The sequence below is a fragment of the Mirounga leonina genome, unplaced genomic scaffold (assembly GCF_011800145.1).
Source record: "Mirounga leonina isolate KUSES-001 unplaced genomic scaffold, KU_Mleo_1.0 Mir_151, whole genome shotgun sequence".
Classification (NCBI taxonomy): domain Eukaryota; kingdom Metazoa; phylum Chordata; class Mammalia; order Carnivora; family Phocidae; genus Mirounga; species Mirounga leonina.
The window spans coordinates 18437912-18464867 of NW_023270377.1; the positions used below are offsets into that span (position 1 = coordinate 18437912).

Sequence of the window (26956 nt, forward strand, 5' to 3'; positions counted from 1 at the left end):
CCTGGGATCAAGCCCCACATTGGGCTCCCTGCTCGGCAGGGAGTCCTCTTCTTCCTCTCCCTCTATTGTTCCCCCTACTTTTGCTCTCTCTTTGTCAAATAAATAAATAAAATCTTTAAAAAAATAATGTTTGAGAATTGTACAGAGAAATTGTATATAGAAACAGAAGTAACCAGGGATGCTTGGGTGGCTCAGTTGGTTAAGCATCTGCCTTCGGCTCAGGTCATGATCCCGTGGTCCTGGAATCAAGTCCCCCATCAGGCTCTTTGCTCAGCAGGGAGCCTGCTTCTCTCTCTGCCTGCTCTGCCTGCCACTGCCCTCTGCTTGTGCTTTCTCTCGCTCTAATAAAAAAAAAAACAAACAAACCCAGAAGTAACCAATAAAAAAATTTTTTTTAAGATTTTATTTATTTGAGAGAGTGAGTGAGAGAGAGAAGGAGCAGGGGGAGGGTCAGAGGAAGAGGGAGAAGCAGACTCCCCGCTGAGCAGGGAGCCAGACGTGGAGCTCTATCCTGGGACTCTTGGATCATGACCTGAGCCGAAGGGAGACGCTTAACCTACTGAGCCACCCAGGAGCCCTAAAATTTTTTATTTCTCATGTGCTTTAGTGAACTTTGAAATCTTCACCTCCAATTTTGTTAAATAATGTAATTTTTTAAAAGATATGTTTTGTTCGAGGAATTTAAGGTGACGTTTACTTACTTTTGGTCTGTAAAGAAAACACTAAGATAACGGAGTTTTGTATTCTCTCTTTATTTGGTACCCTGACCCATAATGACATATAAGGAAAGGTGAGGGAATTTGGTAGAACTCTTAAAGTGGAGTTTCTTCATTGAGCAATGAATAATAGGAATCCCACTTTATAATGTTTTTGTTTCAATGCATTCTGTAGCTACATATTCTTGTTCTTCCACAAATGATTTTTCTCATTGAATTTTTTTTAAAGATTTTATTTATTTATTTGACAGAGTGAGCAAAAGCAGGGGGAGCAGCAGAGGGAGAGGGAGAAGCAGGCTCCCTGCTGAGCAGGGAGCCCGATGTGGAGCTCTGTCCCAGGACTCTGGGATCATGACCTGAGCTGAAGGCAGACGCTTAACTGACTGAGCCACACAGGCACCCCTCTCTTATTGAATTTTGATAAGATATGAGGACAACTTTGCATTTAGTAGAGAAATTCAGATGCACATAGAAAAGACTTAGATGCAGTGTTCAAAAGAGTTATATGTAGTATATGTAGTGATACTTTTATAAAGAGCTTAGTAAAATATAATCCTATATTTAAGAGGGATTTATGGTTTCAGTATCTGCTGTTGTATATTTTAACAGCAAATTGAATAGAATTGATAGTGCTGATTTCATTATCCTTGAATAATAAGTTTGTTTCTTGTGTGTCAGACACTGTCATAATGGGGACTCAGAGTTTGAAGAACATATTCCCTGTCTTCAAATAGCAAAGTGTAGATAGAGTCAGAGAAGTAAACAGTTTATGATACATTGTTATACTAGAAGTAGGACAGGGTAAGCAGGAGAATACAGAAGCTTGAAACAGTCTCAGTGTGGATATGGGGTGAGAGAAAAAGTGAAAGGTAGCTAGGAAAGCCTTCTTAAAGAAGATAATATCTCAGCTGAGCCTTGATTTTATAGCCAAGAGAAGAAATCAAGGGGGGATTTTGGGGGATGGGGAGAGTCCATACAAATTCTCCAGAGATAAACCACAGTGCATGCAAAGGTGTAGTGGCATGAGAACATAAGGCTTTTGGGGGGAAATTATCTAGTTCAGATGGCTGGATTTGGAGGGCTTGTTGGGGATGGAGAAGTAATTAGGGTCTGGATCATGAAAGGTGTTTATATCATGTTAATTAGTCTAAATTTTATTGTGAGGGCGGTGGTAGCTATTGAATGATATTAAGGAGGAGAATGATGTGATTTGATCTACAGTTCATTATAATAAAGATGTCTGAAAGGTGTATGGAGGTAGAATTGACGGGACTCTACCATGATCTTCCATTTCCAATCCAATACCAGTAATCATCGAGAGAAATCAAAGATAATTCTTTTGTTTCTGGATGGACAACTGGGGTAGGAGAGGGGTCACATATTCTTGGCAGTGTTGAGAGCAGAGTGGAAAAAAGTCTAAGGACACATCCAAACAATGAAGCACCAAATTATTAATTGCAAAAAAAGTATACAAACACACATTGCTGGTCCAAAATTCTGTAGTTACTATTTTGAGCAGTGCCATGTTAATAGGTCTATAAACAGTAATGGACTCTGTTACTTTAATGGATTCATATACCTAGCAAATTATCCTATCTAAATCTGGCCAAAGTAGGCATTCAAGAAATTTGATGAAACGAGTGAATAGTAATGGAGGACTTAAAATGCATAATACCTTTTAACTATTCAAAGTGTTTTCACATCTCTTTAAATTTTATTCCCAGTTATTTGATGCACCTAGAGGCCTCAAACTAGGGGGCCCCAGGCTGTATCCTGCCTATAGGTGGGTTTTGTTTGATTTGTAGCTTTTAAAAATAAATTTGAATTCATTGCCCAAAATTTTAAATGGGCAGTTTTACATAAATATTTAGAACTCATTTTCTTGAAAAGGTCAATGCTCTGGCAATAACTGGGTTGACTAATTCTACATGGTAAAATTAGTTAGATTTCAGTAGTAGTTTTCATAGCTTGCCTGCTTAAGTCATGTCACCTGCCTGGCCCTTCTAGGCAGTGAGTTCGACCCCTATTGACAGCTTATTTATCGGAGGTCTTTGGAGAAAGGTGTTGCAGGCAAGGAATAAATTCAGAAAGTAGACACTAATTTCATTCATATTAAAGCTTTTGTCTGTTGGGTGCCTAATGTGTGCTTTTTCACTTAGTTATGCAACACTATGGCATTTGCTATTCCCGTTTACGGTTGAGAAAACTAATAGGGAAATTATAAATTAAGGACAGCTGAATCCTAATAGGTAGATCTCCTGTGTTTTTCTTTTGTATGCTACTTTTTTTAAGCTTTTCTAGTTGTTTAGGCAGAGGCAAAGTATGATGATTTTTAATTTCTTAAATTATAAGCAAGAGCCTGTATTAGCAATTTTTTTTTTCCCAAAGATTTTACTTATTTATTTGAGGAGGGGGAAAAGCAGGCTGTCCACTGAGCAGGGAGCCCAGTGACAATGTGGGGGCTCAATCCCAGGTCCCTGGGATCACGACCTGAGCCAAAGGCAGACGTGCAACTGACTGAGCCACCCAGGCACCCCTGTATTAGCACTGTTTTTAGAGATTTGAAAAAAGTATAAATAAAATGTTTTAATAATTTTAGAGGATTGTGCGTATGTTTGTATATATGTATATAACACATAACACTACTTTAACGTTCTTTGCTATTATAATTGTATTTATTTGCTGATATTTGGTAAGCTAGTTTGAAGGTCTTAGATATTGATATAAGTAATTTTTAAGTATTTAGAAGTTCACTCAGAAATTTGAATATTTGTCAAAGATAAAATTGGTAAAGATTCTTTCCTCTTTATGGTAATATTAAGCATAAGTGCTAGGTTGGTTCTTAGGAAGAGAGGTTTTTTCTGTTTGTTTTGCCTAAAGAATAAATTACTTTCTCAGTATAATTCTGGAAGTTAAATTAATTTGATTATTCTTACAATTTTTTTTATTCATTTAGTGTCTTCAGTACATGTGGATATGCTTACACTACTGACTGGTAGAAGGAGTTGTTTTGTGATATGATTTGGTATTTTGGGAAGAACTCCATTCTAAGAAATGGAGTCAGCTGACTGAAAATATTTTTTAACTTACATTTGAAATTCAAGACCCTTTAGCATTCATGAAGGAAGATAAAAGTTGATTATACTGCTGTGGGCAATCACCTTAACAATGGAATCTTTAGTATTCCTGATTGACAGGCCTTTAGTGGCAGCAGTCTGTTAATGGTGCAAAATTGAAAATTTAAGCACTAATAGGGCATAGATACTGGACATATGTATGGCAAAGAAGGGAACATGTAGAGAAGAAATAAAGGTGGGTAGATTTAGTCACTGACATTCGGTGACATTTAGTTGTCTTTCTTGTGCCTATCAGCTAATCAAGGCCTTTGAGGATGGTTAATAAAAAGTATATTGAAATAGAGAAAAGGACATAACATGGTTTATTAAATGCTCTTTCAAACTCTTAATCACTCTTAGGAAATTGTGACTTACTATTTTATTTTTCTTCCGTAGAATCTGTCAGGTGAAGGTGTATTTTTGCTTTTTAATTTGGCTAGAAGCAATTTATTTTTAAAGAAAGTATGTCTCCTCTGAAGATACACGGTCCTATCAGAATTCGAAGTATGCAGACTGGAATTACAAAATGGAAAGAGGGGTCCTTTGAAATTGTGGAAAAAGAGAATAAAGTCAGCCTAGTAGTTCACTACAACACTGGAGGAATTCCAAGGATATTTCAGGTATTACCATATTTTGATGTGGAATAGATCTTGAAATCACACCCTTTAGTGAATACCTTCCCTGTACCATAGTAAGTGTAATGGTAGCCCTCCTCCTAGATTAACATTTCTTATTTCTAGGACACTAATAGTTCTGTGTGCATATTTTATGAATTATTCAACAGTATCGTTGATGGTGTATAATAAAGAGCAGGAAGTAGTCACCATTATTGAAAAGAAAACTAGGAGGAAGCTGAGAAGAACTGAGTTTAGATACTTCTCTATCAAACTATTTTAAAAACCACATTAGGATAACTTTAGTTATTCCCTTTTTTTTCCTTATTATATATAATAGATTCATCACTGTGTAGTATTAGCTTTTAATAGCACTTAGTGGAGTCTTCTAAAACCTAATGCCTCCTTCCTAAATAATCCTGCCAAAGGTTGTGGTATGGGCCATTCAAGGATGATTATTCAAGGTCATTCTTACTGCTGTTTTCTTCTAATTGTAAACTTTTGAAGAATTTCATTATTTTATCACTGCAAAAAAGTTAATTTTGTTTTTACATCTATACTCTTTATTCTGTGCAGCTAAGAGCTACTCATCTTTTTTTTTTTTTAGAGCTACTCATCTTGATACGATTTGAATTTAAGAAAGCAATATATCTTTCTGCACTTTAAAATTCTGTATTTGTTAATTAGATAATACAAAAGTATAATATTCATTCTGAACTGAAGTACTCTCTTGAATAACAATTTATGAAATTTTATGCTTGAGAACCTTAGAGCTGGGGTAAAATTTCCATTTCTGTTTGCTTTTGAACTGTGAAAATGCTTATAATTTTGTGTATCAAAGATACTCTTAAATAGTTTGGAGGTGGTGACATGGGTAATAGAAACAATAGTAGTTTCTGCCACATACATGTATCTACTAATTGCTCATCTCAGTGAAAGAAAGATTCCTTCTCAAATAGAGATTTGGTTTCTCAGTCCTCAGCCCAAATTAGCAGTCGGTTAATATTTAAATATTTAAGAAAACATAGTTCTTTAGGAGCATGAGGATTCTGCCTCTAATTCCAGCCTCATCGCAGTTCTAGAGCAGTTTCCATTCAGCATTTATTTTGCTAACCACCTACAGATTACTGTGGTGAATACTGTACCAAGGGTTAATAATACAGAGCTGAATGAGATGCTTTTCTTCTCAAACTTAAGCGTAATCAGAAGCATTTTCAGATGTAAAAATATTTCAGAGACACTTGAAGTAATGCAAAGAAGAGAGTGGTTTGTGTCCTGAGCATTTAGAGGATAAATAGGAGTTTGCCAAACAGTGGAGGTAGGGCAGAGGTGATTTCTATCCATGGACAAACACATGCAAGTGTGAATCAACCGTCAGGGAACCAGAAAATTATTTTAAAATAAACGGACAGTAGGGAGTGCGTGGCAGAAGTAGAGGCTGAAGAGCTAGCTAGGAACCAGATCTACAAGTATCTTACTTGTCATACTAAGGAGCTTAGATTCTAAGGAGTCAAGAATCTCAAGTTCAGATTCATTTAGGGGCTAGGCAGATGACTTTATTTCAAGAGATAGTGGAAGAATAAGGGCATATAGGAGGTGGGAATTTAGATGAAGAATAAAAGTCCTAATCAAAGGATAAGACAGTAGGAGGAAACAAGAGGAAGAAAGAATAGATTTGAAGAGATTTCAAGATGACTTGACTCATTAGATTTAGGGGGGTGAGAAAGAAAAGACTCGGAGATACCCAAGTTTCTGAGTGGATGGCAGTGCCTTTCATGTCTTGGTAGGGAGCAGAGGGAAAGAATTGGGGTGGGAGGATTAAGAGAAATTAGTTGTTTGAGGTGTCAGGCATTCAGATGTTGGTATCTAATAGGTGGTAGGTAAACAGGACTGGAACTCCCAACAGAGAGGTCTGGACTTAGAGGAAAGATGGAAGGCCTCACCATATGGTAGTTAATAAAATTACGGGGATGATAGGATTTTCAGTTGTTGAAGACCTCAAGTTCAAGATTATTCGCTCATCTTGTTTATGAACAAACTTTCCCCTTATGTATTTAACTTTCATTTTTTAAAAAGTGGTGTACTGACTGAAATAGTGGTTTTATGTGATCTCTTTTCTCTTGCATGTTAAGCTCCTTGTTTAAATATTTTGGAGTTAAACTCTCTGAAACTATTGTGTTTTACAGAATTTTTACTTAAGGACATGAATTTAAGACCTACTTTGAATATATATATACACACATATATATCATTTAAAATTTGAATATAAGTTAAGTCTGATAAAATTATATTTTCATTCTTATTTAAAAATTGACAAAGATCAATTCTAGTTTAAAAAATATAAAATGCTATTCTTTCTTAGTGTTATTCAAAGGATATGTCTTCAGCAAAAGGCAGCTTTTGAAATCTTCGTATATGCCTGCTGAGGGAGCACATTAGAGAATAAAGATGCCTAGTTGGCAAGAATTATTTAGGTAGTAAACTGTAAGATTTAATTTGGTCTTGGAAAAATTTCAGCCAAGAGAAAATACAAGTTATCACTTCATGATACATACCCAGAATCTGGAAGAGTATAAGACAAATTATTGAACCAGTTCTAGGGAATGGAAGAAGTAAGCTAAAAGAGTTTCCAGAGTGCTCATGATCTTCATGACTGAATGAAAGTTAAATGAGCCTGCTTTTAGACAGTTAAAAAAAGAAAGAAAGATGGGGGTGCCCGCTGGCTTAGTGGGTAGAGCATCAGACTCTTGATCTCAAGGCTGTAAGAACCCCATATTGGGAGTAGAGATTACTTAAAAGTAGTCTTTAAAAATATATATATGTGTGTGTGTGTATATATATGTGTGTGTGTATATATATGTGTGTGTGTGTGTGTGTGTGTGTATAAAGAAAAAGATGCTTTCTTACATTGATAAATGTTTATTTTTATTTGTTTTTGAGAGGTGGAATTCTTTTGCAGATTATAGTTTGGATTAATAAATCATTTGAAATTACAGCTACCTAAACCAATTGCCAGATATTTTACAGGCTTAAAAAAGGGGGGCGGGGGAGAAAAAGAAAGCCTCTAGCACAATATGGCTTTCTAAACTAGTGCTAGTGTAACCATCTAGGCTCTGTAAATTGTTAACTCATTAGTTTTTATAGCTTTATAACTGTACCTGAAAATATGCAATTCCCTACCATAAAATCAGTAGTGCTAGGATTACTTTGTAAAATAAGTTTTAATAGTAGGTGTTTGCTTTTCCTAAAAGTGAAATCTTTGATTTAAGTGTATCAAGAAATGGGAACTCTTTTTTGGTTGGGGGGAAAAACCCTAAATTAATGCAGGAAAGACTAAGAAATGTAATTTAGAAAGTATAAAGTATAACTTACTTTATGATACTTTGTTATCGTACATTTTTAACAGTAACATAATTTTCCTTTTGTATTAAATAGCTAAGTCATAACATTAAAAATGTGGTGCTTCGACCCAGTGGAGCGAAACAAAGCCGCCTAATGTTAACTCTACAGGATAACAGCTTCTTGTCTATTGACAAAGTACCAAGTAAGGATGCAGAGGAAATGAGGTTGTTTCTAGATGCAGTCCATCAAAACAGACTTCATGCAGGTGAGCACTAATCTTCCCAGGGTTTGCCATTAACAGTTATAAAAGAATATTACTAGATAGTAGATCTGTATCACTGATGAATATTGATAGAAAAATCCCCAACAAAATACTGGCAGTGAATTCAACAGTACATTAAAAGGATTATATACCGGGGCACCTGCATGGCTCAGTCAGTTAAGCACCCCACTGTTGGTTTTGGCTCAAGTCATGATCTCAGAGTCATGGGATTGAGCCCCACCCCCACATCAGGCTTGGCATTCAGCATGAATCTGTTTGTCCCTCTGCCCTCCCCCCCTCACATGCATACACTCCCTCTCAAATAAATAAATAAAATCTTAAAAAAAGGATTATATACTATGACCAAGTGGGATTTATTTCTGGAATGCAAGGATGGTTCGAGATATGAAAAATCAGTGTGATGCACCAAATGAGAGAATGAAGGACAAAAGCCATGTGATCCTCTTCATGCAGAAAAAGCATTTGATAAAATTCAAAACCCTTTCACGATAAAAACACTCAACAAACTAGGAATAGAAGGAAACTACCTTAACCTAATAAAGGCCGTATGTGAAAAGCCCACAGCTATACTCAACAATGAAAAGTGGAAAGATTTTCCTTTGAGATAAGGAACAAGGCAAGGATGCCCTCTCCTACTATCCAACATAATACTAGAAGTCCTAGCTAGGGCACTTGGGCAAGAAATAGAAATGAAGTTCATCCAAATTAGAGAGGAAGAAGTAGGGGCCCCTAGTTGGCTCAGTCTGGAAAGCATGTGACCCTTGATCTTTGGGTCATGAGTTCAAGCCCCACATTGGGCGTAGAAGGGGAGAGTAAAATTATCTGTTCTCTGATGATATGATCCTATATGTAGAAAACCCTAAAGATTCCACAAAAGAATATGGCTAGCAGAGGAGGAGGATTTAAATTATAATTGGAAAGAGTTACATTGTTATGTAAATCTTAGATACTTGTCTTTCTCTGTATGAGACTTACTCCGTGGTTTTACTCTTGCTGTGAAGACAGCAAGTACTATAGAAAATCATATACAGTATTACCAGATTCCCCTGCCCCTTCTTAATACCCTTTCATTTAAAATGCTTTGATTTGTTTAAATGTTTTAATAGACCTTTTCTTAAGAAATAATCTAGTGCTGGGGCGCCTGGGTGTCTCAGTTGTTAAGCATCTGCCTTCGGCTCAGGTCATGATCCCAGGGTCCTGGGATCGAGCGCCACATCAGGCTCCCTGCTCAGCGGGAAGCCTGCCTCTCCCTCTCCCACTCCGCCTGCTTGTGTTCCCTCTCTCGCTGTGTCTCTCTCTCAAATAAAGAAATAAAATCTTAAAAAAAGAAAGAATCTAGTGCTTAAAATGAGTTTTCCACTATTACTGTTAGTCTCCAGTTCTATTAACATCAAAACTTTATTGCTAATATTTTAGAGTTGACAGACTTTTAATTGAGCTTTTTAAATATAATAAAAATATTAGAAAATGATGATGTAGCAGTGCTACTTTGCTTGTATTATTATTTATTTGATACACTATTTTCCTTGTAAAATTAAAAAAAATTATGGTTGTTTGCTATTTAATACCAACTCATGTGTTACATGTTTCCTTGGTATCCATTGTCCGTGTTCATGCCATAGACATACTGACTTTTCTGTAGTGTTAATTACCAGATATTTATATAGGAGAATTTCTAGCATTTTCATTTTGCATTTAAAATTTTATTTTTCTGTTACATCTTACCAAATTTGTGCATGTTATTTCATTTTTTGCTTGAGACTCTAGCTCTGAATTTTAATTACTATTTATATCAGGTATACTTTTCAGAAAGAATTCGTTTATAAGCACTTTGATTTTTTTATGCTTCTATTTTTTTCAGTATTCTATAACGATGATTAAGTCTCTTAATTAAAGTAAATGACTTGGGTTTATTTATTTTCCCCCCACCAGCCATGAAACCTTCTCAGGGGTCTGGTAGTTTTGGAGCTATTCTGGGCAGCAGGACTTCACAGAAGGAAACCAACAGGCAGCTTTCTTACTCAGACAATCAGGTATGTTCATTTGAATCTTTCTAGCTTTTAAGAAAAGTTATCAACTATTATTATGAAAATCTTTTCAAAATTTATCACATACTAACCCTTCTTACATGTAGTTTTACTAAACACATAACTTTTGCTCTATGTCTTATGGTCATCATTGTGAACCACAGTAAAGTGTAGTTTTTAAAAGCATAGTTTTGGAGTTAGATTTGATGCTGCTACTTAGTAGTTGTGGGTCATTGAAGAAGTTCCTTAAGTATCTTGAGCCTTACTCAGGATTATAAAATTGAAGCAGCAGTAATATTTTAAGGGTTGCTGAGAGATAATGCATGTAAAAGTGCTTATTAGCCTACAGTACCTTATACTAACAATGCTATAAATGTTTGCTACTATTATTTCTGTGATGCCCTTTAGGTCTCTTGTGCATTATGAACTTTACCCCTATACTATATGATATCAGACTGTTTTGTTGAGGTCTTCTGTTTGCTTTTTTTTTTTTTTTTTTTTTTAAGATTTTATTTATTTGAGAGAGAGCACATGAGAGGGGGGAGGGTCAGAGGGAGAAGCAGGCTCCCTGCCGAGCAGGGAGCCCGATGCGGGACTCGATCCAGGGACTCCAGGATCATGACCTGAGCCGAAGGCAGTCGCTTAACCAACTGAGCCACCCAGGCGCCCTCTGTTTGCTTTTTAAATAGTTTCTCTCTCATAAATATTCAGACAGCCCTGAGACTTGCTTTGTACTATTGCAAGTTAGCAGTCCTATGTCTTTGAAAATTTATTCTGTAAAGAGAAACTAGGCATAAAGTAAGAAGAACTTGGAAACTATTCTCTAAGTAAATTGATGAGTTTTACTGGCTGTGCAGAGAGGTGATTACTTAGTCCATTTGCTGTGCAGTGAATAACATTTTATTTTTGTTAGTTTTTTTAATAGGTTCTGAGGCTTTTTTTTTTACATTTTAATTGAAGTATAATTGACATGCTCTAAATTGTACATATTTGAAGTATACAATTTGATACATTTTGACTTATGTGTATACCTGTAAAATCATCACCATAATCAACCAAGTGAACATAACCATAACCCTTAAAAGTTTCCTCATCCCTCTTTGTAATCCTTCCTTCCTGCCTTCTCTCTGGTCCCTATCCCTAAACCACAACCGGTTTGCTTTCTGTCACTACAGATTAGTTTGCATTTTCTAGAGTTTCATGTAAATAGAATCAGTGTGTAATTTTTTTTGTCTAGCTTTTTCACTAAGTGTAATTACTTTGAGATTCATCTATGGGTAGAAATTTAAATTATTAGAGTACTTAAATATATAGATGTTATATATAACAAGCAAATATTTATACTCTTACAAGTAACGATTCTTCTCAGGGGGATTGTAAAATCAATTTTATGGGTCATAACTGGGATTAAATGAAAAAGGAACAAAATAAATGAGGTATTGTACATAGTAAGGATAAGTATTGAGTTCTGAAACTTTTGGTTATTTATATGTAATAGTTGTGATTTAAAATACTTCTAAGTAGAGGTCATGGTCAAAAAGGTTAAAAATGCAAAACAGTGTACATATAGTATTCTACCACTTGTATAACAAAAAGGATTTGCTTTACATTTATGTAAAGAAGAATACTTATAAGGGACAAGAGAATGGGAATGAAAGAATCGGGTATATGGCAGTGGGTGATAATGAGACATCTCAGGAAATGACCTTGATAATAGTATTTTGATTTTTGAATCTTGAGAATGTATCACCCATTTGAAAGTAAATTCTAACTTTTTAAAACTGTTCGTTCAGATGATCTCAGAGATTGTTTCTTTCCTATGCTAACATTGTATATAATTCTGTAGAGAGAAAGAAATTGGAAATTTCTTCAATAGACAAATCACATAGCTTTTAATCTAGTTGTAAAATGTACTGGCAGAATGCTGGTCAAAAGCACTATTTCCCAATAATGTTTAATTTGCTGTATTCACTCTGAATGTTCTTGCTGTGTCTTTAAGGTAGACTCTTTGATTCATCTTCTGCCAGTGGACTCTCTCTCACTTTCATTCTCCCCATCAAAAGTCATATGAGGTATTTGTTTGTGACTTGGCATTTAAGTCGTGGCAACCAAATGTCATTGTTGCTTCTTTTTCTCACATTTATGTCACTTTATCATAATCATAATTGGATTGTTTTTCTCTGAAGATTTATTTTCATCCTTATTACTAGAATCACATCTTGTGTACCTGAGTCTTTTCTTAAAAAGTCAGGTATTCAAAGCAAATTCCTTTCTGCCTCTAGTCATGTTGTGGAAATTTTAAATTTATAGGAGTGCTAGAAGAAAATAAGTGTCAAGTTCAATTTCTGATACAGATTGTACATTACAGTCAGCTAGAGTGCTTTAAAAAAAACTACTGATGAATGGGCTTCACCCCAGGCCAGTTAGGCTAGACTGTCTGGAAATGGGTTTCCAGTTGTATTTTTTAAAATTGATTCCACATGAGAATCAATGATCTAAAAGCATGCCAATTAATTTGAATATTTAGCTATGTTAAACTTTACTCTTACAGGCATCTTCAAAAAGAGGAAGTTTGGAAACTAAAGATGATATTCCATTTCGAAAAGTTCTTGGTAATCCAGGTAGAGGGTCAATTAAGACTGCAACAGGAAGTGGACTACCTGTCACCCGGACAATTCCTTCTTTGACATCTACATCAACCCCTCTTAGATCAGGGTTATTAGAAAATAGGTATGGAAGACTTATTTTTTTTTCTTAGTCATTAGCTGTACTTGTTTATAAATGTCTTTTTGGCCTTTTAGAAAGACAAATACTTTGAGAAAAAGGAGATTGTCCAGTTAGTAAAATATGTTAGAAGAAAGTATACATTTTATAAAAAGTATAAATTTTTAGTTGATAATTAGTATTGGTTTTTTTATGATTTATGTCAGTGACACATATGGAGCATGCAGATATACAGTAATTTTTTTTTTAAGGATTTTATTTATTCACTTGAGAGAGAGCACAAGCAGGTGGAGAGGCAGAGGGAGAGGAAGAAGCAGACTCCCTGCTGAGCTGGGAGCCTGACATGGGGCTCCATCCCAGGACCTGGAGATCATCACCTGAGCCAAAGGCAGACACTTAACCAGCTGAGCCACCCAGGCGTCCCAGATATACAGTATATTAATCAAAACGTGGTGTAGAGAACTAGGCAGCAGTAGTCACAGTTCTGTCCTTGAATATGTTGGTTTATACTTCTTAATGGTATGAATTATGACTTTTTTAAATAACTTTTTTTTTCTTTGTCCTCTACAGGACTGAAAAGAGGAAAAGAATGTTATCTGGCTCAGAGTTGAGTGAAGATTACCCTAAGGAAAATGATTCATCATCGTAAGTTGCTTTAAGAACCCTTATGGCACTAGGGGCACCTAGGTGGCTCAATCGGTTAAGTGTCTGCCTTTAGCTCAGGTTGTGATCTCAGGGTCCTGGGATCGAACCCCAAGTCAGGCTCCTTGCTCAGCAGGGAGTTTGCTTCTCCCTCTTTCTCTGCCCTCCCTTCCCCGCCGCCCCTCGCCCATGCTCTTTCTCTTTCTCAAATAAAATAAAATCCTTAATAAAAAAAAGAACCCTTATGGCAGTAAGTCAATGTTTCTCATATTGGTAATTACACTCACTGTGGAAAATTGGTGGAGGGCAGGGATTCAATTTATGAGAATTCGAAAGATAGAATTTAAAGTATTTTGGAGGCACCTGGGTGGCTCAGTTGGTTAAGTGTTTGCCTTCAGCTTGGGTCATGATCTTGGGGTCCTAGGATTGAGCCCTGCGTTGGGCTCCCTGACTGGCAGGGAGTCTGCTGCTTCTCCCTCTCCGTCTGCCCCTCCACCCCACTCGTGCTCACTCACGCTCTCTCTCTCTCTCAAATAAATAAATAAAATTAAAAAAAAAAAAAAGAATTTGAAGTATTTTGGTGATGGTGGATTATAGGCTCCATAGAGAGTATTTGGCCATTACTGTTGCATTGATCATTTCATTGCCCTTCTCCCATCCTAGCTTTTTTTAATCTGCAATACTTAGAGGAAAAATAGAATTAAATAACTCTAAGTAGATGTTTCCTTTTCTTTTTTAATTTTTTAATTTTTTTAAAGATTTATTTATTTTAGAGAGAGAATGTGCATGAAAGGGGGGAGGGGCAGAGGGAGAGAGAGAGAGAGGGGAAGCAGATTCTCCACTGAGCAGAGAGCCCCATGTGGGGCTCAATCTCACGACCCTGAGATCATGACCTGAGCCTAAACCAAGAGTCGGATGCTTAACTGACTGAGCCAGCCAGGCACCCTTAGCAGATGTTTCTTGTTGGTGGGTCTTTTGTTGTGAATTCTTTCCTTATCTGTGATTTTTTTTTTTTTTTTACCCTCTTTATGTGAAAAGTAGCCTAGGAGTGAAAGAATTTGAACCCAGGGTGCCTGGGTGGCTCAGTTGGTTAAGGATCCAACTCTTGATTTCAGCTCAGGTCATGATCCCAGGGTTGTGAAATTGAGCCCCACATCAGGCTCCACACCCAGTGTGGAGCCTGCTTAAGATTCTTTCTCTTACCACCCCCAACGCCCCCCACAGGTGAGCATGCTCTTTCTTAAAAAAAGGGGGTTGGGGTTGTGAACCCGACACAGTTTCTAGGCAAGGAACATCAATCTTTTATAGGTATTTTCTGGTTGAGCAAAAGAGGATAGACCTACAGTAGGACAGTCGTCAGCTCACAATCTCTTCCTCATCATGGGAGGGTTTTATTTTGTTGGGTTTTTTTTAATTGTTTGGGAGAGAATACTTGTTACACTGTTATGAAATACCTCAGTTAATAACTTTTTTTTAAGTTTTTATTTAATTTCCAGTCAACATACAGTGTAATACTTAGTTTCAGGTGTACAATTTAGTGATTCAGCACTTACATACAACACCCACTACTCATCACAACAAATGTACTCCTTAATCCCCATCACCTTTTTAACCCATTCTCCCACCCACCTCTCCTCTTGTAACTATCAGTTTGTTCTCTGTAGTTAAGAGTCTTTTTTGGGGGGGCGCCTGGGTGGCTCAGATGGTTAAGCGTCTGCCTTTGGCTCAGGTCATGCATGATCCCAGGGTCCTGGGATCGAGTCCCACATCGGGCTTCCTGCTCCTTGGGAGCCTGCTTCTCTCTCTCTCTCTCTCTCTCTCTCTGTGTGTCTCTCATGAATAAATAAATAAAATCTTTAAAAAAAAAAAAAGAGTCTGTTTTTTGGTTTTCCTCTCTTTTCCCTCTAGATCATTTGTTTCTTAAATTCCACACATGAGTAAAATTATACGGTATTTGTCTTTCTCTGACTGACTGACTTTGCTTAGCATAATACTCTCTGGCTCTATCTACATCATTGCAAATGGTCAATTAATACCTTAACAGAAATCAGTTGATAGTCAATTAACTGGTATTCTAGGTCAAGGATCACCAGGAGGGAGTTGGGAAAAAGCTAAAGAAACTTTATGTATTTATGGGGATTTTTTTTTCTGTTGCTGTAACAGATGTAAAACTGAGTAGGTGATAGGACTGGTGTGACATGTGAAACTACAATCACCATGGACTCAGATTCCTTCTATCTTATTGATCTATAATTCTTAATAAGTAGCTTCCATTTTGTGAACCAAGATAACTGCTTCAGCCTCCACTCTCATTTCTGCATGCCTACTGGTGGGAATGGGGAAAGGAACAAAGGCAGGGCATACTGCTTTCCTTTAGGCTGGAAATTGTACACACCACTTTAGTGCACATTGGCCAGAATTTGGTCATATGGTTATATCAGAAATATATGAGAAACTCTGGGAAATATACCTACCCTAGCCAAATTCTATTATGGTGGAAGGGTACAGAAGTTATTTGGAAACAACAGTCTGCTGTAGTTTACCCCTCTAGCCATAGAAATATATTTATCATTCTTCCCTTACGTTTAGTCATTGTATCCAGTTCAGAATCCAGGATCTCTGGGTGATGTGCAGTTCTCTCCATAAGGTCTAAGTGTGCCTTAGACCATGTACTTTATGGTCTGACACCTAAAAAAACTAAAAGGCAAGTTCATCTGTATTCCCCACTCCCATCTTTATACATATGTCATTATACATTGCTGGCTTAGGCGTAGGATAACCACAGTAAAAATTTCCATTTAGAAAACACAAGAATAGGAAACTTAAGGAGTTGCTGTTCTATAGCAGCAATGAAATCTTGGTAGGCAGAGGTTGTGAAGACAGTGAAGGCAGTAGAGGAAGTTCTTGGTTCGCCCTTGTAGCAGTCTCTGTTCTTTCCTCCAGGAGAAACTCCCTTCCTCATTGTATTTCATTTGACTCCTGACTTTGTCTTCTGGTAGATTTCTTTTGTCTATTATCTTTCAAGGCCATAGCTGAAGTGGGTTTTGAAGACTGTGTTCTTCCTTGGGGCCATGCAGCTTTTGTAGCCTGCTTCATGCTGATCAAGTTCTGGGAGTATAGAAGTGTCCAGAAATCCAGGAGTTTTAGAAATCTAGAAGTTTCTTTAAAGGTATAACAAACAGGGTTTTATAGGCTTGAGAAAGAATTGGGGCCAGTATTTTTGTTGTTTGGATTTTTTGTTTTAATCTCTTAAGTTTTGAAATAATTTCAGATTTACAGAAAAGTTGCAAAGACAGTATAGAATTTTGCTGTATACCCTTCACCCAGTTTCCCTTAATATTAACATTGAGTTGTTTTTTCACAAACTACTTCCTCAGTTACCTCCTGTCATTGCCTCAGTTTGAGAATCAGAAGCAACTGGATTTTTTTTGTCCCATATAGACTCAGATTACCAGACAATTTCAATTCTAGGCCATTGGCACAGAGGGCTGTATTCCTTTTCATCCTTGATTGTAAGGTGGCTTAGTCCTTGCCCAGATTTATCTGTCTTGAATAGGACCTTGCTGAAACACAGACCAGTGTTCTTATTGTCTCAATCTTTTCCTTTAGAGCTATAGGTTCAATAAGTATGCAGTTCGCTTCCCAAGACTACAGATAGCAGGGTTTTGTTTTTTTTTTTTAATATTTGAGAGAGAGCGCGCGCTCGCATCCATGCATGTGAGTTGTGGGAGGGGCGGAGGGAGAGAGAGAATCTCAAGCAGACTCCCCCCTGAGTGCAGAGCCTGACACGGGCCTTGATCTCACAACCCTGAGATCATGACCTAAGCCGAAACCAAGAGTCGGACGCTCAACCGACTGAGCCTCCCAGGTGCCCTTACAGATAACAGTTTTATAAATATTTTGCTGTGATATAACAGTCCTCACCAACTTTCCAATCTGTAATATTTATGTCCTTACTCTCCACCTTCCTACTATAGCTAGTGCTATATATTTTAGGTTTGTTATGGTAGCATCCCTACCTAGTAACAAAATTTGTGGATTCAGGGTCTAGTTGTAGGAAACAAAAGTCATTTATCTAGTTAAAACACAAATGTGGGGCGCCTGGGTGGCTCAGTTGGTTAAGCGACTGCCTTCGGCTCAGGTCATGATCCTGGAGTCCCTGGATCGAGTCCCACATCGGGCTCCCTGCTCGGCAGGGAGTCTGCTTCTCCCTCTGACCCTCCCCCCTCTCATGTGTTCTCTCATTCTCTCTCTCTCAAATAAATAAATAAAATCTTTAAAAAAAACACAAATGTGTTTGCCTTTAGAGAGTATGAAATGACTTACAGAATCATGAGGAAAGCTGAAAAGATAGGCTATACGTTATGCTTGCAGAATGATTTTGAGAGCTATGCCCCAAATCAGGTCACCAAAGATGCTCCTGGCTATCATCAAAGCTAATAGCTGAATTGGAAATTATCATCTCTGGAACCATGCTGCCACTACAAAGATTAGAAATCTCTATGGAAAAACTGGATACCTCCAAAATGATTTTGCCATCACAAGGAACAGAACACATGACCTCCGCCTTAATTCCATTTTGCAGATATTACACAACTGTGTAATTTTTTTTTTTAAAGATTTTATTATTTATTTGACAGAGAGAGAGAGAGTGAGAGCAGGAACACAAGCAGGGGGAGTGGGAGAGGGAGAAGCAGGCCCCCCGCCGAGCAGGGAGCCCGATGCGGGACTCGATCCCAGGACCCTGGGATCATGACCTGAGCCGAAGGCAGACGCTTAACGACTGAACCACCCAGGTGCTCAGTCGCTCACTGGAAGACGTTTTAGAAGAGAATTAGAACTACATGATTTTTTACGGCCATACCACCCTGAACGCGCCCGATCTCGTCTGTAATTACCTTAATTCATATTTTGAACACTAGGAAATGGAGTTTTTTAGCTTTCTGGGTTTTGTAGGACAGATACATTAAAAGGTGGTTGTAATAGACTGTTGCATGCCAGTTTACCATATTCACCACACTTTGGGATCATCCCACTTTTTCCACTTAGAATTCTGTCTGGTGAGCCCTAAATTTCTGATCTTTGTTCTGGGCTAATAACACTTTTTACAATATCACAGATTTTTTGAAGTTCGAGTTTCCTAAAAGACTCTAGATTAAGATACATGTACAAGTGACTTGTTAAGACAGTGCTCATAGGAGAGATCAAAGTGAGGAAAGTAGGACAGGGAAGGAGAGGAAGCCAAAGAAGGGTGTGATCTCTGTGGGAGAGTAGGCTTCATTTTGATCCAGCAGGGGGCACTGGGCCTGTTCCAATTTGAAGTAAGGAAGATGGGCTTTCATGTTCTCATACTGTACAGTCTTTGGTTCTGTGGCTCTGCCCAAATGGGCAAAATATTTTAAGTATCCCAAAGGCAGTCCTCTGAAGAAGAACCGCAGGTGCTGGCTGTTGAAAACACCCAGTCTGGAGGTGTGAAAAGTATAAAAAGGGATCTGAAGGGTTCTGGTGGAGCATAACTATTAAGTTCATTCCATGTTATCTCAGATTCTTCACATCGATGCTGCCCAATTTCTGGATGAAGATCTTATAAAAGGAGGATTAGAGGGATGAGCTGTAGTCCTTTTTGTCCTATTGGTATAGATAGCCTTGAGGCTATAACTGATATTATTATCTTTTTCTTCTACCATCCATTTTAGATTTGCTGCATTCTCCACTAATACTTCTGCTGGTCTTGGTGATTTGCCTAGTGATATGACTAAGATCTTCATCGCTGTGGGGATGAGCCCCTGGTCACTATGTGCTTGTGCAGGCCATGGTTGCTAAAATTGCCCATTTGTAGTTAAAACTGAACATGACAACACTAAGAGATTCCCTAGTAAGTCCCCATTATTCCATATTCCTCCTACCCTCATTATCTACCAACAACAGCACCTCCTTATCATAATCAAGTCAGTTACCCCTGCTAGTATGGCAGTTCCTTTCTTTGCCTGATGCTCTGCCAACATGAGGACCCCAAAATGAGTAGCGGCCATAGCTTTAGATTAAATGGGACTCTTACTGTCCCCAGGGGTGAAAAAAGGTTCCCCTCTGAGAACCAGGACCTGATTGTTTAATGTCGCTTTAGTGGAATTCTCTGGTGAGCAGTAATAATGTGAAAAAGATCCTCACCCTTTGTACACATTTCCATATGGCTATTCATATACCTCTTCCATAAATCATTTCTCCCTGATCTTCCAGGCTTGCTACTTGCAGGCCCCTGACTATCCCTGCAAACAGTTTGCCACTATCCAGGAATCCATGGCCTACTCTTTTCCTCGCACAAAGTGGATAATGAAGTGCACCTCTCAAACTCTGCACAGCAGAGGATTTCCTTTCACCACTCTCTTTTTGGGCAGTCCCATAATGGGTCTATAGTGCAACAGCAGTTCATTTTCATCCTCTAGCAAGATACCAAGATGATGTATCCATGAATCAGGCTAGGTTTTTCTTCCTCTTTCAGTTGGTTATAGGGAGTACTCATAAAGCCTGTTCTTGTTACTTATTCCTGCTTACTTAGAACTCATCCCAGATATACCACTTCCATTTTATGATGCATTACTGCTGTAACTTCCTGGTCTTACAACTCTTAGGAGTATGATAGCACCCAGTTCATGATAGCTGCTCTGATTGATGACCCACAGTCAGATATTCAGTGTCTTCCAGGCCTTGGTACTATGCCAGAGGTAGTGTGGGATACTTCCTAAGGAATGTCTGTATTTTTTTTTTTTTTTTTTGTTGGAAACAGCATGGTCTTGTTCTCAAATCCTAAAGATCTGGGCTGCAACTGTCTTTGGATGAGTGATTCTTCATGGTGTTTTGTCTTTAGGTTGGTAATTGGCTCAACTGAATCTATCATTTTCTCCGTTGAACGGATCAGTACTCATAGCAACAGCCAACCCGTTCTATAGTCTTTATGGTTATTATTCCATATCACTTGTATCAGTTATCTGTTGCTGTATAACAGACCACTCCAAAACTTAGTGACTTAAAATAGTAACTATTATCGCCTATGAGTTGATGGCGACTTGAGTGGTTCTGCTTATCTGGGCACTCTCATTTTTCATGCATCCATGGTCAGTTGGTGGGTTGGCTAGTGGTTGGTTGGTCCAGAATGGCCTTACCCATATGACTGGCCATTGGCTGCCTATTGGTTGGGTAATGGGGGTAATTGGGCCCTGTGTCTTTTATCATCTACTGGATTGGCCTGGAGTTATTCACATAGCAGTGTCAGAATTCCAAGAGAGGGAATGTAAATTTGCAAGGTGCCTTTAGCCTTACAATCAGGACTTACACACTGTTATATCTGTTGCAGTCTTTTGGGGAAAGGAAATCACAAGGCCAGCCCCGTTAGGGGATAGGAAAATAGAACTAGACTGCATTTCTTTTCTTTTTTTTTTTTTTTTAAAGATTTTATATATTTATTTGACAGAGACACAGCGAGAGAGGGAACACAAGCAGGGGAGTGGGAGAGGGAGAAGCAGGCTCCCTGCAGAGCAGGGAGCCCGATGTGGGACTCGATCCCAGGACCCTGGGATCATGACCTGAGCTGAAGGCAGTAGCTTAACCAACTGAGCCACCCAGGCGCCCCTAGACTGCATTTCTTGATAGTGGACCTGGGAACAAGGAAAGGAATAATTTGGGACGTACTTTTAAATTTTAAAATTTAATATTAATATTTATTTTAATATTAACTTTAAAAATAAAATTCGCTTGTTTTAAATGTGCAATTCAGTAATTTTGGGTAAATTTATTGAGTTGTGCAACCATCACCATAATTGAGTTAGAACATTTCTATAACCCCAGTAAGATCCATTGTGTGATCTACCACATTTCTTGAATGCTAGCGATATTGCATGAGCCATAGTATCTTTTAGTTTATCCTATCCCAATTCACTACAGATGAAAAATCATAGTAATTGTAAACTATAAGGTCCCAAAGGTGTTATCACCAGCAGTGGGATTTCTGTTGCTGTTGCCAAATAAGTGGTCCAATTCCAGAATCCTGTCCCTGAAATGGAGATGTGTGTGCAAATTATTTTATTAAGAAAGTACTCCCAGGGGATACCAGGAAGGGAGTAGGGAAAGCGAGTGAGTGCAGGAGATTAAACCTAAGTGTGATATCACACAAAAATTAAGCAGAGAGGTTAGGCTTCATCCTAATTCCAGAGAGAAAATCTGTTATATAAATTTCACCTTAAAAATTTTTTCACCTTAAAGTTGTTCTGATCCAAGGCAAGGGAGCTGGGCTTCTTGACCTTACCTGTGACTCTCTCAGAGTGCAGGCAAAGGATCTCTAGTAGCTTGAGGACAATCTGTGAAAAAGAACCCTAGATACTTGCTGTCAAAAACGTACCTAAGGGCGCCTGGGTGGCTCAGTTGGTTGAGCGACTGCCTTCGGCTCAGGTCATGATCCTGGAATCCCTGGATCGAGTCCCGCATCGGGCTCCCTGCTCGGCAAGGAGCCTGCTTCTCCCTCTAACCCTCCCCCCTCTCATGTACTTTCTCGCTCTCTCAAATAAATAAATAAATCTTAAAAAAAAAAAAAAAGTACCTAAGTTCATGTGGAAGAGAGGACACAAAAACGGGGTCAGAAGAAATCTGGGTAGAGTATCTGCATTATGTGCCACAGGCTTTATGCATGATGGGGCTCCTAAAATTAGCACTTTTAATCAAAGCATGAGCGTATCTCTGACTGGTCCCACTCCACTTATATAGGTTCAGGTATTTGGGAATAATAGAGGGGGAAATGCGACTTAAGAAATTTTAACTGTAGGGGTGCCTGGGTGGCTCAGTCGTTAGGCGTCTGCCTTCAGCTCAGGTCATGATCTCAGGGTCCTGGGATTAAGCCCCGCATCAGGCTTCCTGCTCCACGGGAAGCCTGCTTCTCCCTCTCCCACTCCCCTTGCTTGTGTTCCCTCTCTCACTGTGTCTCTGTCAAATAAATAAATAAAATCTTTAAAAAAAAAAAAATTTAACTATATGTGAAATGTAAATATTCTGAAATGATAACTATTTAAAATTAAGAACTATGTCTTTATATACTTATATACATATATATATTGAATTAAATTATTAACTGTAGGAACAACAAAGCTATGACAGATCCCTCCAGAAAGTATTTAACCAGCAGCAGAGAGAAGCAGCTGAGTTTGAAACAGTCAGAAGAGAATAGGACATCAGGTAAGTATTTGGTCTTCATATAAGATACTCATTTATTATATGATGTACTGTATTAGACTAGAAATAAAAACCTAAACTGGGACATATCTCTCTACATTTTTCAGGAATATTGCATGATTCAGTATTCGTTATTGGGTACCAAATTTGTATCCAGTACTTGGCTAAAGTATTAGAAATATAAGGGAATTTTTATTCTGTTAACAAAGAATCTAACCTTTACCTTCTTCCCTATTTAACTGCCTAAAATTAAACTTTTTCATTATCAAAGTATCTGGATCATAGAATGAATCCAAGGAGTTAAAGTGGTTGAAACTGAATTTTATGAGTGTTGTTACATGTTAGAAGTTCCAGAGGATCTTGGAATTAATTGCCTAAAGCAGTTGTTTAAGCTCACATTGTACCCTATTTTTACAAAAACTAAAAGTTAGACTGTCCACAAATTGATGTGTTTCCCACATTTAACATATCTCTCTGATCCTCTGAACTCCTTAGAGACTCATCTATCTGGTATTGATTTGGATATCATGTCAGCTGGAAGTTAAATTGAAGCAAGCTAAAATATGGCATGATTTTGAGAGTTTGAGAGAATTCATTTGATTGGGACTCTAGGAACATTCTTCTTCTAGTGGTTCAGGATTGTGACTTTAGACTCCTCCAGAAAGAATTAATATAATTCTTACCTCTGAAATAATAATACATTATGTAAACTCCACTTAAGGGTTTTCAGCTTTTATAATCAACCTATAGTTAGAAAACAGAATGCTTGAAGATGTAATAAGCTGTAACAATGTTGAAGTTAAAGTATGTCTTAGAAAGTTGATGCGGGGGTGCCTGGGTGGCTCAGTCGATGAAGCGTCTGCCTTCGGCTCAGGTCATGATCCCGGTCTTCTGGGATCGAGCCCCACGTCGGGCTCCCTGCTCAGCAAGGACCCTTCTTCTCCCTCTCCCTCTGCCTGTCTGTCTGCCTACTTGTGATCTCTCTCTCTCTCTCTCTGTGTCAAATAAATAAATAAAATCTTAAAAAAAAAAGTTGATGCGGAAGAGGAGAGAGTAGGAAGTGGTCAAGTGATGAGGTTCATAAAACAAAATGTAGAAGTTTTAAGTGTGTTAAAGTTACGAAGTTAATTAGTAAAACTAACATTAACACAACCAATAACTGGTTGGAGAGAAGAGAGCAAGAATGGGGTGATGTAAATGAGCAATTTCTGATTTTTCATAATGGAGGTAACTGATACTGTTTATAATTAATAAATTAAGAAATAGTAGAAACATTATCTAGCATTATGAAGGAAATGAGGAAAACTAAGTTTTAAAAAATGGTTAGAAATAAGCACAATTTGTAGAGTTTTGGGGCAGGAGAGTATTCTTTGCTTTTACAACCTTTCCACAGTGTTTGATCTTTTAACATGCATATATATTACTTTGAAGAAAAGAAAGGGGGAAAAAGAGTTAAATATGAACAGGCCTAATGCATAATTTTACTGCTAAATGAAATTGAATGGTTGATTTAGGAATTAAATTTTTCCTGTTTGTTTTTTTTAGGGCTTTTACCTTTACAGTCATCATCCTTTTATGGCAGCAGAACTGGATCCAAGGACTACTCCTCTGGTAGCACTAACTTAGACAGGTATGTGTTGGTTATGTACCTTGTGAAGGACTTGAAGTGCTCTCTTCTTGAGAATATTGAATTGAAGGGATAGGCTGTCCGTTATGCTCTAAGTGAATAATTTAAAATAACAAAATTGATCAGAATCATAGACTCGTGACATTTTAGTTAGATAGTAACCTGGAAATGTTTTAATTTTCAGATGCTTTTTTTTTTTTTTTTACACTTTTCAGCAAATGTATAAACTGAGGTCTAGGGAGATTTGTACTGAGGCCACAGGTTGTGATTGGCAATGTGATCAGATTCTAGAGCAGTGTTATTTTCCATCATGCCAAGCGATGAACATACTAAGATCTCTCCTCAGGCATTTTTATTTTTATTAATTTTATTTATTTTTATTTTTAAAGATTTTATTTATTTATTTGACAGAGAGAGAGACAACGATAGTGGGAACACAAGCAGGGGGAGTGGGAGAGGGAGAAGCAGGATTCCCGCTGAGCAGAGAGCCCGATGTGGGGCTCGATCAGGACCCTGGGACCACGACCCAAGCCAAAGGCAGTCACTCAACCAACTGAGCCACCCAGGCGCCCCTCTCCTGAGGCATTTTTAAATTGCCTTTGTTGCCTGTGTATTTGTTAAGCTACTACCAAAAGTTAAGACATTTTCTTTAAAAAAAAACAGGTTGTACACAAATTGTACAATCAGTATATTTTACTGAAAAAGGCTACTCAGAAATTTAATTGCTGATCCTATAGATATTAAATTTTTTTTGAGATTTATTGAATATAATATATGAGACAACTGCTGAGTACTTGTGAAGAAGGCATGATCTTGGAATATAGCCTGGAGGGGCAGTGGTAAATGTAAAAAGGTAAGAGTAATGGTGGTGTATAATAGATATGCTATATATTGACCTATGGATACTTTGTTTTTTAGTAGAATTTAATTCAAAGTGGTAAAGAAAAAATCTTGATTATTTTATAAAATGAGGTGAAGTAAAGAATTTGATACTGTATTTTTAGGTATATTCAGCCTTGAGTGGTATTTCACTTTATAACTGCAGTGGCAACTAAGTTATTTGAATTTAAGAAACATATATCTGTTTATTAGAAGAATTTTAAAGGAATCCAAGTTTTTACAAAAACCTAAATTTAGTTTGTAAATAATTAAACGTGGTACAAATTTCTTCTCAAAATAATAGAATTCACTGCACATGGGAATGGCTAAGGAAAATAAATTTTTTTAATGCAAAGCTTTGTTCAAAGATGAAGTGAAAATTTCCAAATCAGTGAGAAAAAAACTGATATTGAGTAAAGGCTGAAGTCATAGGGCACATGGAAAACACAGACTAGAGTCAAGTAGAAAACCAGCATGAGATTGGAAACTGAACATGACCCCAGGCCAGAATTTGGTTTCTTAAATGAAGCTGCATATCTAGAACTGCTCTCTGTGCTAATAAACCAAGGCAAAACACTTCTGTAGAACTACCTGGGTTTGGAACCATAAATGTGCTGCTTGCCTGATGCTCCCCGAGCAGAGTGCAAATACACAGAAATGGGAATTTCAGTGACTGGCATCTGTGTTACCAGCATAGGGACAGGAATTCTGAACCTCTAATGTAAAGTCCCATGCAGATTAGAGATCCACACTGAGGCAACTACTGAACAAGTCAAGAATGCCTGATTGTTGGAATGCAACACAGAGAGAAGGTGGTTAATGTGAAATGAAATGAAGAGACTTATGTTGCGCTCCATGGTCTCCTCCATGTCTTTTTTTTTTTAAGATTTGTTTATTTTAGAGAAAGCATGTGAGCGGGGGGAGGGGCAGAGGGAGAAGGAGAGAGAGAATCTCAAGCAGATTCACCACCAAGCACAGAGCTGGATGTAGGGCTTGATCTCACAACCCTGAGATGATGACCTGAGCTGAAACCAAGAGTCAGAGGCTAACCAACTAAGCCACCCAGGCACCCCTATCCTCCATGTCTTAATAGCATTTTGGAGAAAATAAGACCAAGGAAAATAAAGACAAGGAATTTGTCAGAGAAATAATGGATGAAAATGATGAAAGTCCACACATTGAAAAGCTTCAACAAATGCCAAACAGCAGATACTTAAAAAAAAATCCACATTGTAGATGAAATTTTAAAAGCTACTTGAAGGAAAATATTTATAAAAAGAAAAGAGGTTGACATTAGCAACAGCAGAAACAAGACACTGGAGTAACAGCATCAAAGAATTCTATACCCAGCTAAATTATAATTCAAGAGTGCAGACAAATAATGCTGTTTTTAGATACAGAGACAATTTATTCTGCAAGAAGCAAACTGAACAAAGGAAGGAATGAAAATATCAGTGAGCAAAAAAAATTATAAAAGCATATTTAAAAATGTAAATACTTTTAAATTCTTTTGTATAATAAGTGCATATGATAGAAACTTCAGAAGTTACAGGGTGCATACAGTGGAAAGTAAATCTCCCTTTCTTTTCTAATTCCTAGTTTATTTTTCCAGAGGCAACTACTATTATTAATATCCATTCAGGATTATCTTATGCATCTAAATAGTTTAATAGTTTTTATAAAATGAGGCTACAATAGGCTTGAAAGCAAAACAATTAATAAAAATTAGACAATAAGGAGAAATACAGGAGTGGGGAAGAGTATAGGGAA

The 26956-nt window shown here is 37.6% G+C and overlaps 1 protein-coding gene across 4 annotated transcripts in view; it reads left to right on the forward strand.

Annotated features, from left to right (window-relative positions):
* USP37 (ubiquitin specific peptidase 37) overlaps window positions 1-26956 on the forward strand; it is an 87283-nt gene that overhangs the window by 6261 nt on the left and 54066 nt on the right. For all 4 annotated transcript variants that reach the window (XM_035007134.1, XM_035007132.1, XM_035007136.1 and 1 more), the window contains 7 exons: window positions 4229-4452; window positions 7882-8053; window positions 10004-10104; window positions 12650-12828; window positions 13393-13467; window positions 22586-22683; window positions 24226-24310. In XM_035007134.1, coding sequence (XP_034863025.1) covers window positions 4297-4452; window positions 7882-8053; window positions 10004-10104; window positions 12650-12828; window positions 13393-13467; window positions 22586-22683; window positions 24226-24310 — 866 coding nt within the window. In that variant the 5' untranslated portion in view covers window positions 4229-4296. The remainder of the gene's footprint in view (window positions 1-4228; window positions 4453-7881; window positions 8054-10003; window positions 10105-12649; window positions 12829-13392; window positions 13468-22585; window positions 22684-24225; window positions 24311-26956) is intronic.